Source organism: Bos indicus x Bos taurus, chromosome 25, assembly GCF_003369695.1.
Source record: "Bos indicus x Bos taurus breed Angus x Brahman F1 hybrid chromosome 25, Bos_hybrid_MaternalHap_v2.0, whole genome shotgun sequence".
In the NCBI taxonomy this organism is placed as follows: domain Eukaryota; kingdom Metazoa; phylum Chordata; class Mammalia; order Artiodactyla; family Bovidae; genus Bos; species Bos indicus x Bos taurus.
This window is the reverse complement of record NC_040100.1, coordinates 8,869,879-8,893,066: the sequence shown is the minus strand read 5'-3', so window position 1 is coordinate 8,893,066 and position 23,188 is coordinate 8,869,879. Positions and strand designations below refer to the sequence as shown.

Here is a 23,188-nt window from a genome sequence, read left to right as displayed (position 1 = left end):
ACGCCTTGTGAGACTGTGACTGTGTGAAGCTTGCTTTCTTCAAGCTTCCAATTCTGATCCCAGAGTTCAGGGCAGTAGGAAAATGAGTGTGCTCTCCAGCTGCTCTCTGTTCAGCAGACACAGTCTGAGTGTGTTTGCATTTTCTTGTTCACGTTAATAGTGGCCCACATTGAGTGCTGAGCCTTCAGTCCCTACCATCTCACTATTGTTTCTGCCTCAGGAAACAACCCTATCTTAATGTTTATCTGGTGAACCACCACCTCCCCGAATCTTTACAATTTTTAGAGGATAGGCCTTGACCCTCCATGAAAGGTGCAAGTGTTAGTCGCTCAGTCATGTCCAACTCTTTGCGACCCCATGGACTGCAGCACGCCAGGCTCCTCTCCATGAAATTCTCCAGGCAAGAATGGTAGGCATATAACCAATCAGCAAACTCCTGGACTTTGCTGGACTTTAGAAAAAAGTGAAAATATGTTTAGTTTTCTGCTAGAATTGCTTAGTAAGTAGAATGTAAAGTTGTTAACTGTGTAGTCCTGCCCAAGAATGAAGCCAACAGGAAAGCAGCCAAAGAGACTGCAGGCTGAGGATGCTTGTTTCAGCTGCTGGATCCAGACACACCTGAGGTTGCCACCACTGGACACCAAGTTACTAAGAGCCAAGAAAGTCCTGTGTATGATTGTCAATTTGAATTGGGATACTCTTGCAACGGAGAGAGCCTTGACATCAGCATTATTAGGGAGTCTAATTGCCCAACACATAACCAATAAAAGGCTTGCCCAGATCTTTGCGTTTAGGCCTATCTAGGAACTCACACAGAGAAGGCGATGGTACCCCACTCCAGTACTCTTGCCTGGAAGATCCCATGGATTGGAGGAGCCTGGTAGGCTGCAGTCCATGGGGTCTCGAAGAGTCGGACACGACTGAGCAACTTCACTTTCGCTTTTCACTTTCATGCATTGGAGAAGGAAATGGCAACCCACTCCAGTGTTCTTGCCTGGAGGATCCCAGGGACGGGGGAGCCTGGTGGGCTGCCGTCTATGGGGTCGCACAGAGTCGGACACGACTGAAGCGCTTTAGCAGGAACTCACAATAAATACATTCACACAATAAAATACATTCCTTTAACCAATGTGTGTACAGCCAGAGACAAGAATACAGATGGAGAGCCACATGCTGTCCAAGTGTTACTACCTGTATAAAGTAAGGTGAGCTCCAGTATGTGCTGCCCTCCTACCTTGATGCAGCATCCTGAAAGGCCACGCTCAAATTTAGAACTCTCAGACTCAGGTCTGTGCCGCGGTGTGTTGGCAGAGGTGGCCGTCCCATGATCAAGTCTGCTCTCCTTTTCCCACCGGGTTCTTTTCCACATTTCGAGGGACACCCCAGCCCACACCTCATATGCCATCATATCCCTGCGAGACAAACACCCGCCCCTTGGCCAACAACCACTCAGGCCTCAGGTTGTGCGCCGTGGCAGTGCCACCTCTGTGAGGATGGACCCAGGGGAAAGGCTCGTACAAGCCCTTGAATCAGGCTTGCATCTGTTTGGACAAGGAGTCCAGGGTCTGGTGGATGGGATGGCAGCCGTTTGCACCAGGTGGTCACATCTCCCTGGTCTTGCAACTGTGCCTCGTGGGAAGGGGCATGGCAGAGCAGGGCCAGGATGGGTCCCTCTGGAGGAGTCGTCTTGCCCACATCTGACACTGTTAATCATTCTGTTGACCACACTTCATCTTTTCCCTGCAGTTTCAAGTTCACTAAGCTAAACTCTTCTTAACACATCAGAAATGAAAAACAGTATTTTATTGTGAGTTCCTGAACATTCAGCCAGGTATGTATCAGAATTTTTCTTTCTTTTTTTAATGGCCACTCTACATGGCATGAGGGATCTTAGTTCCCCAACCAGTGATCGGACCCACATCCCCTGCATTGGAAACTCAGTCTTAACCACTGGACTGCCAGGGAAGTCCTAAGGGGAGACTTTTTTAAAGAGAAGTATGTCAACAGAGGGCATTTGTGCAGGCTTCGGGGAATAGTTGGCAGTTGCTCATTTTGACCACTCTCTTACACAGAGCTTCGATGGGAGGTAGGTGGGGAATGTAGGGCTAGGTGGACAAATGTGAGCGGGAATCAGGAGAATCGCTGGGTCTTCACAGTGGGGAAGGCCCGAGGAAGGTGGTGACTGACAGGATGGGCTGGAGGAGAGAGGGGCGCAGGAGGCCAATGCTGCTGGGAGGAGCAGTGGGCTGTGGAGCAGAGAAGCTATAGACAAGAAACCTCAGAGGGGGAGCTGGCCAGGACTTGGACAGGGTGAGAGAGAACTTCCCGGGCTGTGTGCCTAGACCAGGGGGCCCTAAGAAGAGAACCAGAGAATTCTAGAGAGCTGGCCTCTGTCACAACACTTAGCATGCTCTGCCTTGAGTTTTCTTTTCCTGTTGCTTTCCTTATCCTCACCTAAAAGGCAGGGAGTGTGTTTTTCTCATCCTTGCGTCACCCACAGTGTCCACCGCTGTAGGGCATGTAGCAGATACTCAAGATAGCTCTTTGGTTCGATTTTTTTAATCAATGGCTTTGAGAAACGTGCCACCTTTGATCCCACTATTAGCAGACCCATCCTTCCCTCCACATACTAGTTCAGCTCTTTCATTCCTCAGATGGGCAGACACTATTCCTGGGCTCCTCATCAGCAAGATGATATGTGCTTATTGAGCCATGATATTGGTGGATGACAGAGGGGGAACAGTCATAGACATTATGTCAAGTTCGGGGTTAGTGAGACAGTTCTCTGGGTACACAGAAGGAAGTTTCTCTAGAGGTGAAAGAAGTGGCCACTACCAAGCACTGCAAACTGTCAGCTGCTTCCTTTCTGTTTCTTGAAGTGGTTGCTTCAGGGCCCTCTCTGCATACCAAAAGCATGAATGCCTGGGATGACAGGGGAAGACAGGGAGCTGCAATGAAGACTGAATATTCACCCAAACATCTATTGAGCATCTACAGCGTCTGTGGACACAGTGAGGACTTAGAGCAATTGCATCTACCGTATTCTCAAAATTAAACTTCAAGGTCATTTTTTTCCCAGATGCCTCTGGACACTCTTCATCTAGATCAGGGTTGTCATAGCACCTTGTACAGTACTTCCCTTTAACCTAGCATTTATAAAATGGCATTTGAAATGCTTGTTTTCTGGTCTGCATGGTCTGCTCAACTGGAAGCTCTCTGAAAGCAAAACCCAATTTTGTCCTCAGCACTTTGCATGCCAACTTGCACAGTGCAGGCATCATTTAATCAACGATTGCTGAATCAAATGAGACATTGATGTAGAGTGTCAAGTATGGACAAAGTGGCACCTCAGGATCTCAGGGGGAAGTCTTGTTGGAATTCTAACTAAATGTTGGAAGAGTAAGTGGTCATCAAGAAGAGATAAGAGAATTCCAGGTGAGAACAGAGGTGCGCAAACGTTGGAAGGCATACTGAAGGTGTGAAATTCTCTATACTTGGAGCACATTGGTGGATCTGGGGAGCGAGGGCCCCAAACAGGATAGCAGTACAGGATAGTGTAGAACCTCGGTAACATTGGTGTCAGTCCATAAAATATAGATTATGGTTGCAGCCTGGCCAGAAAATTAAGATGTTGTCCTGGGAAAGAGCCAGAGACCCCACTGGCAGCGCCTCGCACCTCACCCTGCACATAACACGTGCTGCCAGCTGGCCCGCAGACCCTGGCCCGCTTGGGAGCCCAGTGGACTCTGAGATTCCCAGGGTGGGGCCTGTTGGGTGGGACGCCCAGGGTGGGGCACCTGGGGCGGAGCGCGCAGGCGCGCTGATGCCTCGAGCCCCAAAGGGAGGGCGGGTGCGCGCACTACTCGCGCACGCGCGCACGGAGGGGGCGACGGCTGCGGTGACGCTGCTGCGCCGGGCGGGCGGCGGCGCGTGAGGCGCGCGATTCTCGGTGTCTTGGGAGCAGTGCCCCGGCCCCCGCCGTTCCCGCCGCCGCCATGTCGGGCCGGTCGGTCCGGGCCGAGACCCGCAGCCGGGCCAAGGATGACATCAAGAAGGTGATGGCAGCCATCGAGAAAGTGCGGAAATGGTGAGGGGCCAGGCCCAAGGGTGCTGGTGGGGGAGGCCGCCGGCCCAGGTCCAGAGCAGCGGCGAAGTGGCGGGCGGGGTGGGAGCCGACCGGCAGGCGCTTGGGGGAGGGGGGAGCGGAGAAGGCGGGAGGAGGGAGCCGCTCGCGTCGGCGTGAGGTCAGAGGGCGCGCCGGCCACGACCAATCAGAGGGCTTCCCGGCCCGCGGGCCCGCCCACCTGCTCCCCCGGCAGCGCGGCGCGGGCGGGGATCTGCGGGCTTCCGGCGACGCCGGGTCTGAGGGGTTTGTTTAGCTGCGGGTCCGCGCGGGCATGCCTGAGGAACGTTTTGCGTTCTGAACTGTCCTGTATACTAACCAACAATCTCTGAGGGGTTCCCGTTGGCCAGACTGAGCACTCTGCGTATTAAGGCGTCTGGGTTAGATGAGAACTTTAAGGCAAGCCACCTGCCACGGGGCTAGGGAGTCATTAGAATAAAAATTCCTGTCTTTCTCCTAATATGGGCTCACGCGCGCGAGCTGGATAGGCATTTTCTCTTGGTGACCTGGGAGCTGTTAGAAGAGTCAGGATCTCCCCCTTGTTTGGAAACGGCTCCTGTCATGTTCATTGCAGGCGCAGGTTGACCGCCTGTTTTGTACCAGGAGTTGCAGTGTTTGCGCCAACTTCTTGAGTACTTTTCTCTAGCTGATTGCTACCGATAACTTTTACTTTACTAATAACTTTAAAGCCGGGTAGGTGTTAGCTCCCTCCAGGAAGCCTTCTCCAAGACCTCCTGCCCTTCACCCTCCGCTCCCTTTAGAGTCATTGTTGTTACTCTTTAGTCGCTAAGTAATGTCCTATTCTTTGCGACCCCATATAGCCCGCCAGGCTGCTCTGTCCGTGGGTTTTTCCAGGCAAGAATACTGGAGTGGGTTGCCATTTCCTTATCCAGGGTATCTTCTCAACCCAGGGATCGAACCCGTGTCTCCTGCTTTGGCTGGTGGGTTCTTTACCACTGAGCCACCTGGAAAACAGGGTCATCATTACCTTGAACTTTATTTATTTGCATGTTTATTTGTCCATTTTGCTACAGGACCAAGTTCCTCATCTCTAAGGACTCACAAATACTAGTTAAATAGTTAATGATCTTCCTCTTCCGAATCTAATGCTTTAGGTTTTGTGAAACCTAGGACTGGGCATCCCTTCCTCTTCTGTCCATCTCTCTCCTCACCTGCAGCCAAGGGCAGTTAAGCATCTTCTGTCACCTGGAACTCTGTCTCACCTAGAACTCTGTACCCGGCTCCCTGTGATCTGCCTGCCTGCTTCAGGACTGGCCTAGTTCCTTGATCCATTCGTTACTTTGTATTTTTCTCAAGTGTGAATTTTTTAGCACTCTTTTGCTTAGGAAATAATGCTTCATTGATCTCTTTTTGTCCTTAGGATAAAGACCAAAAATGATCCTTCATACCTCACTAGACTGGCTCAAACTGCCCTCTTTCGCAAGATGCTGGCCATCTTTCAGTTGGAGCCACACTACCTTTCCTTCCGCCCAGCAACCTTCCTTTACCCACTCCTTCCACTTGCCTAGTTAGTGCCTGGCTCTGCTCTGCAGTTGCTTCCTCACTGAAACCTTTCAAGAGCCCCAGTCTAAATCAGGTCCTGTCCTATTTGGAGCTTTCCACAGTGGCATTAGGTTGAACCATAAGACCTCTATATTTGCCTTTTTTATCTGCAGAAATGGCAGTTTGATGTGGTTAAATCTAATAATCAGGTTTCTAACTGAAATGAGTTGTGTGGTGTCTGTTTACAGTTGGAATTCAGGCTCAGGAGAGTCAGGACTGTGTGTCTTGTTCCCTGTGTGCTCAGGACCTAGCAGAGGGTCTTGTAGATTCAATACTTGTTGAATAAATGAGGAATAAATGAGTGGCTTGTCCAGGAATTAATTCCAGTTTCTAAGTCTTTAGTTCATTCTTCTTTCTGTTACATCACAGTCTCTATATTTTTGTGATGTCATTTGCTGAATAGCATCATCAATAACAGCAGTTACTCTTTGGCTTTTCTGTTCTCACATTGGGACTTGAAACATTCAGAAGTCACACTTCAGGCTCCCCAACTCTGGCCATCCGTAATCTGCACCCTTATTCAAGAATGTTACTTGCCTTCCCCTCCCCAGGTATGTGTGGGGAGGGGAGAACAGCTACTCATTTTTTTTAAGGCCTATCTCAAAAGTACCCTCTTCTGTAAAATGAAATCTTAAAGCCATCTTTCCATGGCGCTTGGCCTTCACCTCTTCCAAAAGCCAGTGTAAGGCTCAGTTCTGTTAGCTGAAAGCATCGTGTCCTGTTCCTTGGTTATTGGAATTGTGTTTCAACCCAGTTTCCCTGGTGGCTCAGATGGTAAAAGAGTCTGCCTGCAATGTGGGAGACAGAGGTTTGATCCCTGGGTTGGGAAGATTCCCCTGGAGAAGGAAATGGCAACCCATTCCAGTATTCTTGCTTGGAGAATCCCATGGGTGGAGGAGCCTAGTGGGCTACAGTCCATGGGGGTCACAAAGAGTCGGACACACTGAGCAACTGATGCACCCAGAGTTTCACGGAGTTTTGCCTTCCATGGAATATCCTGGTCTTTCAGCCTTCTTTCTTGCCGCCTTCACATACTACAATGATTTCTTTACTTATCTTTCATTGCTATGAGTTCCCAAGATAGGGACACTATCTTATATATCCTTTATCCTTATATATCCTATTTTATAATAGGACTTTATAAAATCAGTGGGATTGAATTAATTTTGGGGAGATGAAGAAGTTATGCAAGATGGATACCTGAGTTTGAAAATGTGCTCATACTCCATACTACTGTAGTCTGTGAGGAAAAAAATGGTTTTGGTACACCATGTGAGCAGAGGTGACAGGTGGAAGGTTCGGGGCTAAAGGAATTCGATAGTGAAGTGTTTCTGGAAAGGGTGATTTTGCCTTGAAAAGTAAAGTAGGATTTGACAGTTTATGAAGCATTTAAGGTTGACCACATGATCTGGTGAGAAGTAGAAAAGCACAAGTTCTGATCAGAAAATCTGTTTTATTTTATCGGTTCTGAGAAGTGTCTTTGTTTTAGGGAGAAGAAGTGGGTTACTGTGGGTGACACGTCCCTTAGGATATTTAAGTGGGTTCCTGTGACAGACAGCAAGGAGGTAAGTGTGGAAGAAAATCAAAACAACAAAAAGGTAACGTCTTCTTTCTTTCTTTCTTTCTTTGATTGCCTCTTAGCTGTTATGGGATATATTTCCCCAGAATTGAGTTGAAAATACTTCAGGGACCCGTCTGTCATTGGTCCATGCAAAGCCTCTCATTTTATTAGATTCCCCCTTCTCCCCGTTATTCCCTTTTCTTAACCCATTCCTCTTTTCCAGGGCTTGACCAACTACACCCCAGGCCTGTTCCCTGGGTGTCCATATAGTTTAATTTGAACACGCCTGTGCCCGCTGGTTTCCTTATTTGTGGTGGCTTTTGACTTGTAATGGTAGCATTGAGTAGGCCATAACATCTAATGGCCTGCAGAGCCCAAGATATTTATTATTGGCCTCATAAGAAAAAGTTTATGGACTCTTGCTGCCCACTGTAGCATATTAGATGTGTTTTGTATGTATATATGCCTTTCTAATTCCCCTTCCATGATTTTATTTGTACATCTGTATATTCTTGAAAAATACACAGCTTTGTTTCATATTTGTATTTTCAAAACTTTGCATCTATATATAGCATTGTGCTGTAAACCTCTTTTGTCTTTTTGTGTGAAAACTCAAACATGTTTCTGTAATTGTAAATAAAATTATTATCTTTACTCTTGCATTATATTCTCTTATGTGCAATAACCACATTTATCTATCAATACATTCCCTGAGTGATAAACTCCCAGATTTCTCCCCCTCTTTTTATTCTAATTGTTTTTAAAAGATCTGAACTATAAAATGCATACAAAGGTATCTAAAACATAATGTACTATGCAGGGAAAAAAATATGAAGCTAATACCCTTGTAAAAACCACATGTCAAAAGATAGATGTTGTTAACTCCCCCAGCAGCCTCTGAAACTTGCCATCATCCCTGTTTCTCCCCTCCAGGGGAGATCAGTCTCCTTTTGCTTTTCTTACTACTTCTTTAGTCATGTGTGTTTACACATTTCTTGATATAAACAGCATCACAAAGTATCTGTTTTTGTGGGTCTGACTTTTTTGCCTAGTGTTATGTTTGTAGAGTCATCCATGTTGTCTTTGGAGCTGTTTGTTCCTTTTCCTTGATGTATGGAGTTCTGTTAGAGTACTGTACCATAATTTATTAATATCCATTTTCCTGTAGATGGATATTTGGATTGTCTCCAGTTTGGGATAACAGGAACAAAGCTCCTGTGAACATTCTTATTTTGTATACGGGTCAACATGTGTGCGAGTTTTCCTAGAATATATTCCTAGGAGTAGAATTGCCAAGTCTTAGGATATGTGTATTTTGACGTATACCAGGAATGCCAAAGTGATTGTGCCATTGTATATTCCCAGCAGACATACCAGAGTTCTCACGGCTCCTAACCCTCATCAACAGTTGGTATTGTTGGACTTGATGTATTAAGATAGCTCATTTTGGTTTTGATATGGTGATTAAGGATGTAATTACTGATGAGATGGAGAACTTTTTCAGCATCCTTGGGGATTTCCTCTTTTAGGCAGTGCCAGTTTAAGTCTGTTTGGTTATGGTCTCTTTCTTGCAACTTGTAGGGATTCTCTGTGTTGTGGACACATATTCTTTATTGATTGAATACTGTCTGTACCTTGTTCCATTCCATGGCTTGTCTTCACCCTCTGTTTATGCAGGCTTGATTAGCAGAAGTTTTTTTTAATTTTAATGTAGATAAAGTACTTTTCTGGATAGTGCTTTTAAATGTCTTAAATCTTTTCCTTTTTTGAGGTTACAAAGATATTTTCCCATATAATGTACAAGCTTGTTATTCTGTTCCCATTTATAATATACCTGGAGTTGATTTTTGTGTATTTTGAAGTCAGGGCCCAATTTCATATTTTTCCATGTGGGTATGCATTTGTGCTCCCACTTGAAGAGACTGTTCGTTTCTTCTTGCTCTGTAGAACCACCTTTGTTGCGTTTCAAGTATAGATACGGGTCTGTGTGTTTTGCTGCCAGCTTTCTTGGGTAGCCTGGTTGACTGTGGTGAACAGCCTTCATCCATTCTCCTTGAGGACTTGTGAGAGGTTTTCTCTGGATTAGATGCCCAGGAGTGAGATTGCTCTGTTGTTGGCTGTCCATATATGATTGATTTTTAAAAATATTTATTTAGTTAGTTATTTGGTTGTGCTGGGTCTTAATTGCAGCATGCAGGATCTAGTTCGTGGATCAGGGATTGAAACCAGGGCCCCCTGCATTAGGAGTGTGGATTCTAAGCCACAGGAGCACCAGGGAAGTCCCATACCTGATTGTTTTTACTCGATGTGGCCAGATCTCTCTCCTGAATGGCTGCCCTGGATAGTTACCTCCTGTTTCCCACATCCTCACCAACATTTGGTATCATCTAACACCTAAATTTTTGGGTTCCAAAATCACTGCAGATGGTGATTGCAGCCATGAAATTAAAAGACGCTTACTCCTTGGAAGGAAAGTTATGACCAACCTAGATAGCATATCCAAAAGCAGAGACATTACTTTGCCAACAAAAGTCCATCTAGTCAAGGCTATGATTTTTCCAGTGGTCATGTATGGATGTGAGAGTTGGACTGTGAAGAAAGCTGAGCGCCAAAGAACTGATGCTTTTGAACTGTGGTGTTGGAGAAGACTCTTGAGAGTCCCTTGGACTACAAGGAGATCCAACCAGTCCATTCTAAAGGAGATCAGTCCTGGGTGTTCTTTGGAAGGAATGATGCTGAAGCTGAAACTCCAGTACTTTGGCCACCTCATTCGAAGAGTTGACTCATTGGAAAAGACTCTGATGCTGGGAGGGATTGGGGACAAGAGGAGAAGGGGTAGACAGAGGATGAGATGGCTGGATGGCATCACCGACTCGATGGACGGGAGTTTGAGTGAACTCTGGGAGTTGGTGATGGACGGGGAAGCCTGGCATGCTGCGATTCATGTGGTCGCAAAGAGTCGGACACAACTGAGCGACTGAACTGAACTGAGCACCTAATTCCTAAATCCTGTTAGTCTGGTGGATGTAAAGTAGTATCTCTTTGTTTACTCTATATTTCTCTGAACACTAGGGAGATTGATAATTTTATCTCTTCAGATTTCCTTTTTATACATTTAGATTTCCTCTTCTCTGATTTCTTCTTTCTTTCTTTTTTTTATGGCTGTGTGGCTTTGTGGGATCTTAGTTCCCCAACCAGGGATTAAACTCAGGCCCTCAGCAGTGAAAGCCTGGAGTCCTACTAACCACTGGACCACCAGGGAATTCCCCTCTGATTTCTTAAATTTTCCTTATTCTTATATTGGACTTCCTGTCTTTACTTTTCTGATTTGCATTGATTCTTTCATGTTATAGATACAGGAAACTCGTATTAGTTTTGTACATGGCAGTTGTCTTTGTCTAACATGTCGCATATGATAACTTTGTCAGTAATAGCCTTTAATTTTTTTCTGTCAAGTTAACTTTTTCCTTCTGATTTTTACTTCCAGGGTGATGTTTCAAAATTATTCTCCATTTCCTGGTTATAGAGGATTTCTGCATCTTCTGCTAGCTTTTTAATTTTAACTTTCATTTTTAGACCTTTAATCCGTGTAGGTTTTTTTTTTTTTTTTTAAATGGTGAAGATAAGAATCTAATTTTAATTTTCCTTCATGTGATGAGCCACTGCCCCTAATACTGGTCACTCCATAATCTGTCCTTCTCCACTGGTATGTGACGTCATCCCTGTGTGCTGTATTCACATGCTTTTGTTTTTGAGCTTTCCATTTTTTTGTTGTTATGTTTGTATGCTAGATTTATTTACTATGCTTTTAGTGTGGTCTTCATGTAGGGTGAGTTTTCTCTCTTGTAGGTTTTTGGAAAGATAGTCTTTACCAGAATGAAAAATTCCCTCCTCTTTTTAGTTTTCTGAGGCTTATTAAAAATTATGAATAGATAATTTGGACTTAATCCAGCTGCTTTTCCTGTGTTTACTTAAGTGTTCATGGGACTTTCGTCCTTTAATCTATTAAAATGATGAATTTCTGATGTTTGAACCATTGCATTCTTAAGACAAATTCTACTTGGACATGCCTTTCTTCTTTTTTTTCTCATAATATTACATTCAGTTCACAAATAATTGAGGTATTTGCATCTGGTTTGTAAATTGGTCTGTAATTTTCTTTTCTTATGCTATCTTTACCTTGTTTACACCAGCATCCTGAAACAAATTAGGTTAGTTTCCCCTCTTTTGATTTCTAGAACAACTTGCATAAAATGAAGGCCCTACCTTAGTACTTTCTGGGTCTTTGGTGGCGGGAGAGGTGTTGATTATCATTACAGTGGCTCTCGTGGTGATTGATGTATTTAGGTTTTCCTTTTTTCTGTACTTATTTTGCTGTTTTGTGTCTTTGCAAAAAATGTTTCCATTTCAAGTAGGGGATTGTTTCTTTAATGGGGGACAGTGCTGAGTCTTCACCCTTACCCACTTCCCCAGGAGTGTTTAGAAATGAGGCAAGGCACTGTTTGGTTGGCCAGCCATGCTAAGCTTTTGGCAACACACGAGTCAGTCCTATGCAGTGAAGAATTAGTCAGCCTGTCCAGAAGGCCAGCAGTGCCCTGCTGCCGAGCACTGATCGGTTTTCAGTTGTGCTGCTGTGTAGTCATTTATAATGTCCTTTTGTACTTTAAAGCCTCTTGGTAGTTATTTTGTCTTTTTCACATTTGTTGTTTGTTTTTCCCATGTAACATGGTCCTAAAACCTTTATTAAAAGAATCATCGTGTAATTTTTGTTCATCTTTCATTTTGCTTTTTTTTCTATTTGATTAATTTTTGCCCTTGTTATTTTCTTTTTTTTGTTTTATTCTGTTTTTTCCACTTCTTGGGTTGAACACTTAGCACTCTTTTTCTTGTTTTTCTTTGCTTTTTTTTTTTGCAGTCCATTTCACTTCTGTAGTTATCTCCCACAGATTTGGACATACATGAGTGTCAGGATATCATGATGGTGTCATTTAGCTGTAAGATTTTCATAGGTTTCTCTTTGGTTTCCTCTTTAACTCAAAGGTTATTTAATAGAATGATATTTAGTTTTCAGATGTGTGAGGTTTTTGAAAGCTGTCCTTTTAAAATTGGTGCTCTGATTGTATGGAATTGGTAGGGTATTTGTTCTTTGGCATTACTGGGACTTTTTTTGTGATCTGATCTGTAATTGAATTGTGGACAGTTCACTTATAATTAAAACAGATATATACTCTCGATATGAAATTAAACAATTGAAGGATTTGTTATGTTATCCAAATCTTCTGTATCTTTGCTCATCTTTGTATGGTTTGCTCTGTATGTTTCTGAAAAGAGTGTGTGAAATTGTTGGTTTGTTTGCTTCTTCATGGTCTCAGTGCAGTTCAGTTGCTCAGTCATGTCCGACTCTGCGACCCTGTGAACCACAGCATGCCAGGCCTCCCTGTACATCACCAACTCGCAGAGTCCACCCAAACCCATGTCCATTGAGTCGGTGATGCCGTCCAACCATCTCATCTGTCGTCCCCTTTTGCTGCCCTCAATTTCTCCCAGCATCAGGGTCTTTTCAAATGAGTCAGCTCTTCGTATCTTTCATGGTCTATGAGTCAGTTATCCTTTGTACTTTGAAGCGCTATTTTTGATCCATGTATGTCTATGATTCTTACGTCATCTTGACCTGTTCCTCTTTTTACCAGTATGTAATATCCTTCTTTGTCCCTTTCTCACCTCACATTCTGTTTTATCTGATACTACACTTTATATCCCATCTTCTTTTGATTTGTATTTGCCTGGTATGTCTTGTAATACTGTTTTTCCCCGTTTTACATTTTTCTGCTTATTGGGCATATTAGGATTAGGTTTAGCTGTGCGTGAGGGAAAACTCAAAATAGCAGTGGTTTAAAGCCGTTATTTTGTTCTTAGAGAAACAGAAGTATGCAGTCCCGGACTGGTGTGGTAATTTTGTTCTAAGAGTCCCCAGGGACCCAGGTTTCTGGCACCCTCTCTCCTTTTCTTTTTAGTTTACTTCTAAGGGAGTAGTGGCCTTACTCATTTTACGTTGTTTCTCCTGGGGTAAGATTACATGTCGTGAAGTTTACCGTCTTAACCTCTGCAGCGTGGACAGTTCAGCAGTGTTGAGTGCATTCACCTTGTATAACCCATTTCTGAAACTCTTCGTCTTGCAGAGGTAAAAAACTCTGTACCCATTAAATAATTCCCCATTCCTCTGTTCGTGTTTGACCTTATATTCCAAGTTCGAGCTCTAGTCATCATTCAGCATATTCAAGTTCAGGGCAGTAAGAGAGTGGAAGGGTTGGCATATAGTGTTTTCATGAATTTAAGGAGTTTTCCAGAAGTCTCCTTAAGATGTATATACTAAGTGTTCATAATAACTGTGGCATGTCTAGGCACCAGAAAGGCTGGGAAAGTGTGACCACCTAAAAATTCTATTTTTATGGACAAGGATTTCAGTCATAATACACTTTGCTTTTCTTTTTTTCCACTTCACCTCATGATGACTAGACAGATTTTCTTCTGCTGATCTGGAAGTTCTGCGTTCTATTTTTAATCTTTTTATTGGCAACTTCCAACCTAATAAGACTTACACTAATTTTCCATATCAATGTATAAAGCTTATAAAATTCTGTATTTTTCCTCTGAGCCTCTGGTCTCCATCGCCCCCTTCCCCCCACCCTTTCGTCCCTACCCTGTCCTTTGTTTTGAATGGAATTTCATCTTTTTTTGGCCACACCGTGTGGCTTATGGGATCTCAGTTCCCTGGCCAGGGACTGAACCCTGGTCAAAGCACTGGGCCCCTGAAAGACTAACCACTGGGCCACCGGGGGACTCCCTAAATGGAATATCCTGTAATGTTGACATCTAGCTTTATTTCTTAACTTTTAGTTTGTTTCATCTCTTTATCCTTTCTTTGTATATTCTGACTTCTTCATCTAGTTTTTGCTCACTAATCTTTTCTTCAGCTCTTATCTATTTCTGCTTATAAACTCATTCACCTAATTTTTACTTTGAACAATTTCATTGCTCATACCAAATATCCTTGGCAGTGGTTCAGAACGACTTTCCCGTGTCATCCTTGTCTTTCTGAGGAGAGTTGCCATATTCTATTTAAGTTCTTCTGTCCTGTTAGTGCACTTTCCCTGGCATAGCTTGCTCTGTTAATTCTTTCATGGGTCTGTTTTCCTCCAGTGTCTGGTTAGTTTTCTCTGTGCACTCATCTTTTCCTTTCGACTTTGAGCTGTGTTGGCTAGAAGCATGTAACCGAGGGGAGAACGTGAGCCTAAGCTCCATGCTTTCTTCTCTAAATAGCTGAGGGGATGGGATTAGCCTCAGGGTTCAGCCTTTCCCTTTGCCCCTCTCTCATCTTCCGCTGTCTCCCAGGGAGCTCTCTAGTACCAGTCTCCACATGCTGCCTTTATCTGCGAGCAGCCATCCTTGCCAAGTCCATGGAAGCCGGTGGGTGAAAGTTACAGGGGCTCTGGGGCCACCCTTTGTTTTTCATCTACCCTTGGCTCTGGTGATGCCAATACCATACAGGCCACAGGTCAGGCTGCTCGATCTCTTGTGCCGACGCCCCCTTCCCCATTGCTCAAACGGAAGCCCCTGGCCCTTTCCTATTTCTTTTTTTTTCCACTTGTGCCATATGGGATCTCACTTCCTCAACCAGGGATCAGATTTGCCCCTCCTGCATAGGAAGTGCAGAATCTTAACCACTGGACCTGGGGGACATCCCCCTTTGCTATTTCAGGTTCTGCTTGTCCAGGACCTAGCTCCCTTTGTCTCTCCGAAGGACTTCTCACAGTGTTTGTATTGGTTTCTGAGCTGGACCCTGAGGTCATTGGTTTATCTACCTTCCACTGGTTTGTGGTAGTGTGCCAGCTTCAAAGGTAGTAGCATAGACCTGTTAGGTTAGGAAAAATCGAAAATGATCAAATTGGTAGAGAAGAATACGTGAAGGATGTAAGGGAGTGGGACACTGCTGATGGGAGAATTAACTGGGACAAACTTTCTACAGGTTGATCATATATGTATACTTAAAAAGCTTAATTAACCAGATGTTGGGAATCCTTTCACAATATATACACATATCAAATTACCCCAGGATATACTTTAAATATTGTACAGTTTTATTTGTCAGTTATACCTCAGTAAAGCTGAGAGTGTGTGTGTGTGGGAGCCTTCAGAATATTTACGCCTTTGATCTAGAAGTTTTACCTCTAGACATTTATCCTCAGGACGTAATCGTGATGTGTACAAGGTACATCTGCAGTGTTGAGTATTCCAGTATTGTTCGTGGTATTTAAAAATTGCAAGCAAAATGAAGATCTTAGCTGTAAAGAATTAAGTTATTGTGCACCTGTATATTGTACAGCTTTGTTACCCTTTTAAAAGATGGTCTGAAAGACTACTCAGTGGCATAGAAAAATGTTTTTAATATGATGAGTTGGGGTGGGGAGCAAGTTATAAGATTGAATCATGGTCCATTTCGATACAATTATGTTCGGGCATCTCTGGTTGTGCAGGTGATTTTCATCTCTTTTCCTGTATTTTCAGAATTTCTTACAGTGAATGCATATTTTACGTGAGCACAGAATCTGAGCACAGAGTCGTTGAACTAAGGAGAGATCAGGGAAAAATAACAGTAAGACCAAAAGTTGGCATGGGTGCTGTGACGCTCATACTCCAAATGTATTGCCAGCCTTCTAGTAGAGAGTAGGGAGGCACAGGGTATTTTAAGAGCAATATGTTTATACTTTCTGATCTAGAAGAATTTTTTTTTTTTGGTGTGAATTTCGCCAATAATCCAGGAAAAATAAAAGTTAAGCTTTGTAGATTTATTTCTACTAGTACTAAACAAACACAGTCCTAAATAAGGTAAAGCTAAATGTCCACTAGTTGAGTAGTGATTGAGTGAGTATGATACCGGGAATATTATGCAGCCAGTAAAAATCACGTTTAGGTAGCCTCTGTAGTTAAATGGTAAAGTGTAATTGCGCTAAAATTATGTCTGCATATAAAACAGAAGGGAAGGACTACATACATATATATGTACAGTTGACTTATTGCCGAGTTACGATTGAGAGTATTCACAAAGACTAAGCTGTGTTACTAGTACAATGCGTGTACGATAAAGTGGCAAGTATGTGAAGTATGGATTAGTAAGTTTGGGATTGTCCAGATTTGAAATTCCAGCTGTGAGGATGCTCTCATTTGCAAATGCTTGGGTTGGTGATTGCTTTTCCTGTGGGCTGGTGTGTTGCAAGCTAGTGCTTACCTTCCACTGTGGTTCCCCCACCCATGTGACTTGCATCCCGCCTGAAGGCAGAGGTGGACATGGGAGGTCACTCCAAGTGGATGGGGTGGGTTGGTCAGGAGTAGAGCTTGGAGGAGCCCCTTGTCCTGTCCCTGCTCACATCACATATAAAGTGACTCCTTCCTTTGTCCAGTCAAAGGGCCTTACTTCTTTCACTTTTTACCCCTAGCTGTGCTCCTGAAACGGATCTTTGCTCAAATGAGTATTTTGTAATTCTCACCCATGTAGGGAAGGATCGAGCAAAGCATTCTGATCAGGGCAGAAAGCAGGAGGGTCCCACAGAGAACTCCAGTGGAAGCAGATGTATATAGCTGCCTTTTTCTTGTGAGTCATGAGATTAGCGCTGGAAGGGTCCATTTTACTGATAGAGCCACTGAGGCCCGGGGACACCTTGTCCAGATCCTGTTATTCCTTGGGTCTTCAAACCCCCGTTGTTCCTCATGTTCCTAATCCAGACCTCTGTGGTGTCTCAGCACCTTCTTTCTCTCTTTCTGTGAGTCTTCTGCTTGGCTCTGTCATATTCCTCTTTTTTTCCTTTTCTAGAAAGAAAAGTCAAAATCGAACAGTTCCGCAGCCCGGGAACCTAATGGCTTTCCCTCTGATGCCTCAGCCAATTCCTCTCTCCTTCTTGAATTCCAGGGTGAGTTGCATCCGCATGTCTTTCTTGCAGGAAAATGAATATTTAGATGACCCATCAGTCATCCGAAGACTAGCCTGTGTGTCATTTCAGTGCCCACGGTTTTGCTGGTGTCTTGCTGGGCACCTGACAGAAGTCTTTGCATTTCGACTTCACAGTAACCCTGCAGGACAGACGAGTCTCCTCACTTTCCAGTTAAGGAACCTGAGGCTCAGGGAGGCGAGGCGCCACGTCTAAAGTTAGTCACTCGTAAGTGAGGACCGGTGGTAGGTCCTGGTTTTCTGGATCAGAAGCTCTGTTCTTTAGACTGTGCATTTGATGAGAGCGCTTCAGAGGGGCGCCTCCCCCTTCCACTCCCAGGCTGGGGCGTCTGTCTGTCTGTCTACAGTTAGGCCAAGCTCCGCCTCCTGAGCCAGTCTTCGGTAGACGTCCGGCCTGAGTCAGCACTGCACTGAGAGCGCGACCTTTTCTACCTGTGTGGCAGATCCTGCTTAGGGACACTATCACTGCAGTGTCTCCTTTTTACATTTGCATCAGCCTGGGTTATAAACCAGGCAGTTACCATCGTCCCGATTTAAGGCAACTGATACTTGGAGGAGAAAAGTATCTACCTAAGCTGAGAAGTGACAGAACTCTATTATTTTGTGTAATAAAATGCTACTTCCATTTTAGTGTAGAAGATAGTGGTCATTGCAGGATGAAGATTAGAAAAGGCTTACAGTTTTCTCTTTGGAGCTAGACTGGGAACAGCCAGGTATCCCCTCCTTCCCTCTGCCCTAACCGCCCCTACCCCACGGTTGGCATGGTACAGAAGAGACTACAGGGGGACAGTCCTCCAGCTGCGTGAGCTGTCTCCACAGCATAAAGCTCTGGGAGACATGGGAGGCTCCACTTCTTCAGCTTGGCCACCGTCTCACCCTTTTCATGCCCTGAACCTTTAGTGCGCTCCTGCCGGGTGCCAGGTCCTGTGTACTGTGCTGGAGACTCAAGGACCCGTGAGCCACAGAGCCTGCCTGCACCGGGTGTAACGGAGGGAGACCACTGTGTAACATAGTAAACGCAGGTGTGCACAGCAAGTGGCGGGAGCCTGAGAGGGGGTGGTCGTGCCCACCCAAGGGAGCCTGGGACCCAGGGCTCTGCAGAGGAGAGGATGCCTGAGCTGCTGGTTGGCAGGCATCGGGGCTTTTCAGGAAGATGGGAAGGAGCACGTCATACCAGACACGGTGCTGGTAGCTGCTCTTAGGTTTGGGTCCGACCTGGCTGGAGCCAAGGATACGTAGGGAGAACGGCAGGCAATGAGCCTGGAGATTCGAGAGCAGTGTTTAGGATGTGATAGGGCCCTCTAGTGGGCAGCAGGAACCACAGAAGGGTTTAGAAAGTTCACCCTGGCAGTGGTGTGAGGTCTGCGGCGGGGAGGCTGAGACCCAAGGGAGGGCAGCTGGATGGCTGTTGCCAGAGGCCAGGCCTGAGCTGAGGCAGTGGGGAGGAACGAGTGGACACACGTGGCATCAGAGCAGTAGGACAGGTCCGATTTGGTGACTGGCTGCTGGAGGTGGGGGAGAGGAAGGAATTGTTGAGTCAGTTTTTAAGTTAGGTGGTGACTTTAAGCCTTCAACAGCGCTTCCCAGGTGGGATCCAGTGGTCCATGAGGCAGTGAGGCAGAGCCTGGGCAGGTGTAAGGCCTGAGCTGACCACCTCCAGACCCTGTCACCCTCCTTCAGATAGTTGAGAATGGCAGACAGACTGTCATTTTCTACACCTCTTGTGAGAAAGGTTCAGAGGCAGAGCCACGTCCCTCCATTCACTGGATTGTGAGAAAATACCAGGTCCCAGCTATAATTAGTGGATACTAAAGAAGGGACTCATATGCGTATATTAACCTCCCTGACATATAAATGTTGCATAAACTTAAAGATTCTGGCTTCATCCGGTGGTGCTTAGAATATATGTCATAAAATAACATGTACTTAAATTGGTCAGTTTAGATTCTGTTGGTAATTTGCGATGTGCAGAAGCCCTGGGAATGTCTGCCCTTGGTTCAGGGGCTGCTTGCAGCTGTGATCGGTATGTGCCCAGCTGTGTCCACGCTGTCTGCAGAGACCCCAGGCCCTTGGCTCTGTACTGAGTCCCCCTCGAGCGTGACCGGCCTCAGCCATTGCCTTTGTCATGTTTGATTTTCAGATGAAAACAGCAACCAGAGTTCTGTGTCTGATGTCTATCAGCTCAAGGTGGACAGCAGCACCAACTCGAGCCCCAGCCCCCAGCAGAGCGAGTCCCTGAGCCCTGCGCACACCTCTGACTTCCGCACAGACGACTCCCAGCCCCCCACGCTGGGCCAAGAGATCCTTGAAGGTGAGTCTTCCCTGGCCCAGGATGTGTGTCTTGGAGGGGCCATGCTCTTGCTTTTGATCTTCTTAAGAGTCACTGGTTAGAGACGGTGCCTCAGAGCTGGCAGCTTCAAGCTGTTTGTCCGTTGTTTGAGGCTCTTTTGGGAAATGGTTGTATTTCCCCCTTTCACAGAATGATGGAAAGAAACAGCAACACGATTGAGTGCCAGGCTCTCCTCAAGGAAGGCACTTTTCATATTTGAGGCCTGGTATGAGTCTTGGGTTTCCCTGGTGGCTCAGCAATAAAGAATCTGCCTGCAGTGCAAGAGATCCGGGTTCGATCCCTAGGTTGGGAAGATCCCCTAGAGAAGGAAATGGCAACCCACTCCAGTATTCTTGCTGGGAAATCCCATAGAGGAGCCTGGTGGGCTACAGTCCATGGGGTCACAAAAGATTTGGACACAACTTAGTGACTAAAACAGCAAACATGATTCTCCTTTCAAAAACCTCATGGAATAGCAACTGTTGTCTTCGTTTATCCATGAGGAAGTTGTCTTAAAAAGTTCAGTTGCTTGGCCACGATCCCACAGCTGGTGGAACTGCCTGATTTGTTTCATTCCTTCTAACTTCGGAGTTAGTGCCCTTTGTACTGGATTCTGCAAATTTCTTCTTAGAACGTATGTTGATTCTATAACCAGTGGATACCCCTTCACCAAGGCGCCTCTCAGGAACACTCCCCCAACCTGGGGGGGTCTCCTGTCCCAGCAGGCCCTGCGTTACACTGAACTTGCTTTTTCAGAGCCCTCCCTGCCTGCCTCAGAAGTTGCTGATGAACCTCCGACCCTCACGAAGGAAGAACCAGTTCCTCTAGAGACACAGGTAAGGAGGTGCTTTGGTTTTCATAGTTTCTAAGGAAAATATCAGGGCTCTGTTGATGTTCACTGGCTCTCTAGCATGGGAGGGATGTAGTGGGGGTTGGGAGGCAGCGAGGGATGCTGGTTAGAAGGTTAGGAGGTAGAGAAGAGGTCCTGTGACCTGTGAGACAGTCGGGGTTGTGATTAGGGTGGAAGGGGAGGTCTGCTTCAGAGGGATGCCTTGTCATTCCATGCTCTGGCTGCGTCTAGATTGCTGAGGAAGAGGAAGACTCAAGTGCCCCTCCCCTGAAACGCTTCTGTATGGACCAGCCTGCAGTGCCGCAGACAGCGTCGGAAAGCTAGCACCACCCTGGCGCCCTTCACCTCCAAGCCCCATGCCTCTATTTATTGCATTCTGGTTCTGGCTGTGCTGTGTTGCTGGGGTAAGGGCGAGCACCAGGGTCCAGAGCCTGCACCTCAGAGCCTTCTGGGCTGGAAGGCGGACGCGGGACCTGGGGTCGTAGCATCATCTTCCTGTCCCTGGCACCTGTGTCTGCCTGGTCCTGAGAAGAGGAGCACTCCTGTCCTCTTTGCACCCCAAGGAGGCTGGCGCCTCAGCCGCTTCAGGATCATCTGTCACCTCCAGTAGCAGTCTCTACTCCACAGCCTCTGGACTGAGCTGCTGGTGCTTCTGCAAGAGGAAAGAGAGGGGGAAGGCACCCTCCAGAGAAGAGCGTGCCGAGGGCTTACTTGAACTTGAACGGAGACTGTAGATTCATGGACTTGCCCATAGGGCTAGGGACCCTGTAGGCTGCTGTTGGAGAATGCCTGAGTGGACTCTGGAGGGAAGGGAAGGGCTTAACTCCATACGACGGCAGAAAAGTCCCACCTAGACTTCATGCTATCCTGGCACTTGGACCCATTCCTGAGGCCGTCCTGCCTCTCGTGGGCTCTCTGGCTGCTGACAGTCCTTTGTCCCCCCACTGTAGCCACCCTTTTCCCCCAACACACACAAACACGCACATACTCGCAGCTGTTTCCACCTGGACATTTCATTCCAGTATCCCCCTGCCTCCTGCCATGGTCCCCAGCTCTCCTGCCGCAGACTCTGCCCCAGCGAGAATTTGAGGTTCTGACAGTACTCATCCCCACAGTACTCCTTCAGCCCAGACTTTCTAGAAAGTTCCCTTTTCTTCGAAATCTGCATGTTTCATCGAACCTTGTGATTTTATTTTTTGTTTCAAAAAAGTTTAAGAAAATGGAAATGGACAACGGTGAGTGAAGACATATTTTAGCACTGAATAGGATATTTTTAAAATTAAACTATTTGAAATATGTCTTGTTGGCAGCTGAGTGTGTCATTCTTGAGGGTTGTGGGGGCAGGGGCTGGTGGTGATGGTGGCTGAGTGCTTGTGAAGTCACTGTGGGCTGGGCCCTGCCAGTTGTCTTGACTCCCACAGAGTGACTTCAGTGAAAATGATTTGGAGACTCTGTTTGAGGTTGTCATGTCCTTGGAGTTATACTTCTGCCCCGGTGTACACAGAATACAACCCTATGTACATGGGATGTGTTTCCCACAGCTCCAGGTCCTTAGGTGGCTGACTCTTTAAGTTTTTCTTTTAATTTTTTATTATGGTAAAATACACAACCATAAAATTTACCATTTTAACCATTTTAAAGAACAGTTCAGTGGCACCAAGTGCATTCACAGCAATGCACAAGCATTACCACTATACAGCTCCAAATGTTTTCATTGCCTCAAGCAGAAACCCGTACCCATTAAGCCCTCACTTCCCACTTGCCCCTCCCCCAAGGTGATGGAGGGAAGGGAAATAATAAAAGACAGTGGATTTGGGAAGTTCCGAGGTTTAGGAACCAACAGGACAGGCCGGAAAAGACCAGCCAGAAGCTGAAACTGTAGGGACTTCCCTTGCCATCCAGTTGTTAGGATTCCAGACTTCCGCTACAGGGGACTTAGGTTTGATCCCAGGTCAGGGAACTATATCCTCTTAAGTTGCATCACACAATGAAAAAAAGTGACAGAAGCTGAAACTGTCTAATAAGGGTTTAGGTCTGTATCAGTGAAAGACGAGTGTTAAACTGGAGTCAGAAATGGAGGACAACTGCCAAGCAACAGTCACATTAAAGCTTATTATTTTCTGTTTTAAAATGAAAATATCACTATAGAAAAACATACTGCAAAAATACATGAAAACATAATGAAAGAAAAAAAAAACCACCACCCATAACTCCCATCTCTGCAAGGTAAGCACTGTTCTTTATTTGGAGAGCCACTTCTCAGCTCTCCTTTTCGTGTAGCTACAGCTGACATTCTCTATTCTTAAAGCCCCACCTCTAGTTTACACTTCCGGCAGGATTTCCAGCTGTTCTTGATGGCTCTCCAGGGTACCTCCAGTTCTTGGGGCTGAGCCCGAGCCCATCCCTGAGTCTCCCACTACATCTCTGCTTTACCAACACCAGGGCTGGGTTCGGTCCACAGCAGCCACAAGCACTGGAATGACTTTGGTGCCCATTCTGATGTGCAACTGGGTGCGTTTTGGAAATACCAAAAATGGCCCCCCGTTTTTTTCCCCCCAATGTTTTTGGAGTTTTCACTCTGCGTGTAGTCTGCCATTAGGTGTCTAGTCCTGCAAGCATCCATCCCGTTAGTCACCTTGTCTGTGCCTCTGAAGTCCAGCCACTTGTCTTCACCGACCTTGCTGACCATTTGCCCCATCACCGCTCCTGCCATTCCCTTCCACGTGGTCACTCCCATTCAACCCTCACATGCTGTGGCA

General features: G+C 45.8%; 1 protein-coding gene across 2 annotated transcripts; it reads left to right on the top strand.

The window, feature by feature from the left end:
• Window positions 1-3,859: 3,859 nt before the first annotated feature.
• On the top strand, window positions 3,860-21,728 carry BCL7B (BCL7B, BAF complex component). Of its 2 annotated transcripts, none has more exons than XM_027527251.1 (6): window positions 3,860-4,087; window positions 7,176-7,251; window positions 17,116-17,212; window positions 19,391-19,561; window positions 20,336-20,415; window positions 20,661-21,728. In XM_027527251.1, exons 1-6 carry the CDS (start codon window positions 3,996-3,998, stop codon window positions 20,751-20,753), a joined length of 609 nt encoding a protein of 202 aa, XP_027383052.1. In that variant the 5' UTR covers window positions 3,860-3,995; the 3' UTR covers window positions 20,754-21,728. The 2 variants fall into 2 exon arrangements, with proteins under 2 accessions (XP_027383052.1, XP_027383053.1); XM_027527252.1 differs by lacking the exon at window positions 3,860-4,087 and adding an exon at window positions 4,270-4,522.
• Window positions 21,729-23,188: the final 1,460 nt, after the last annotated feature.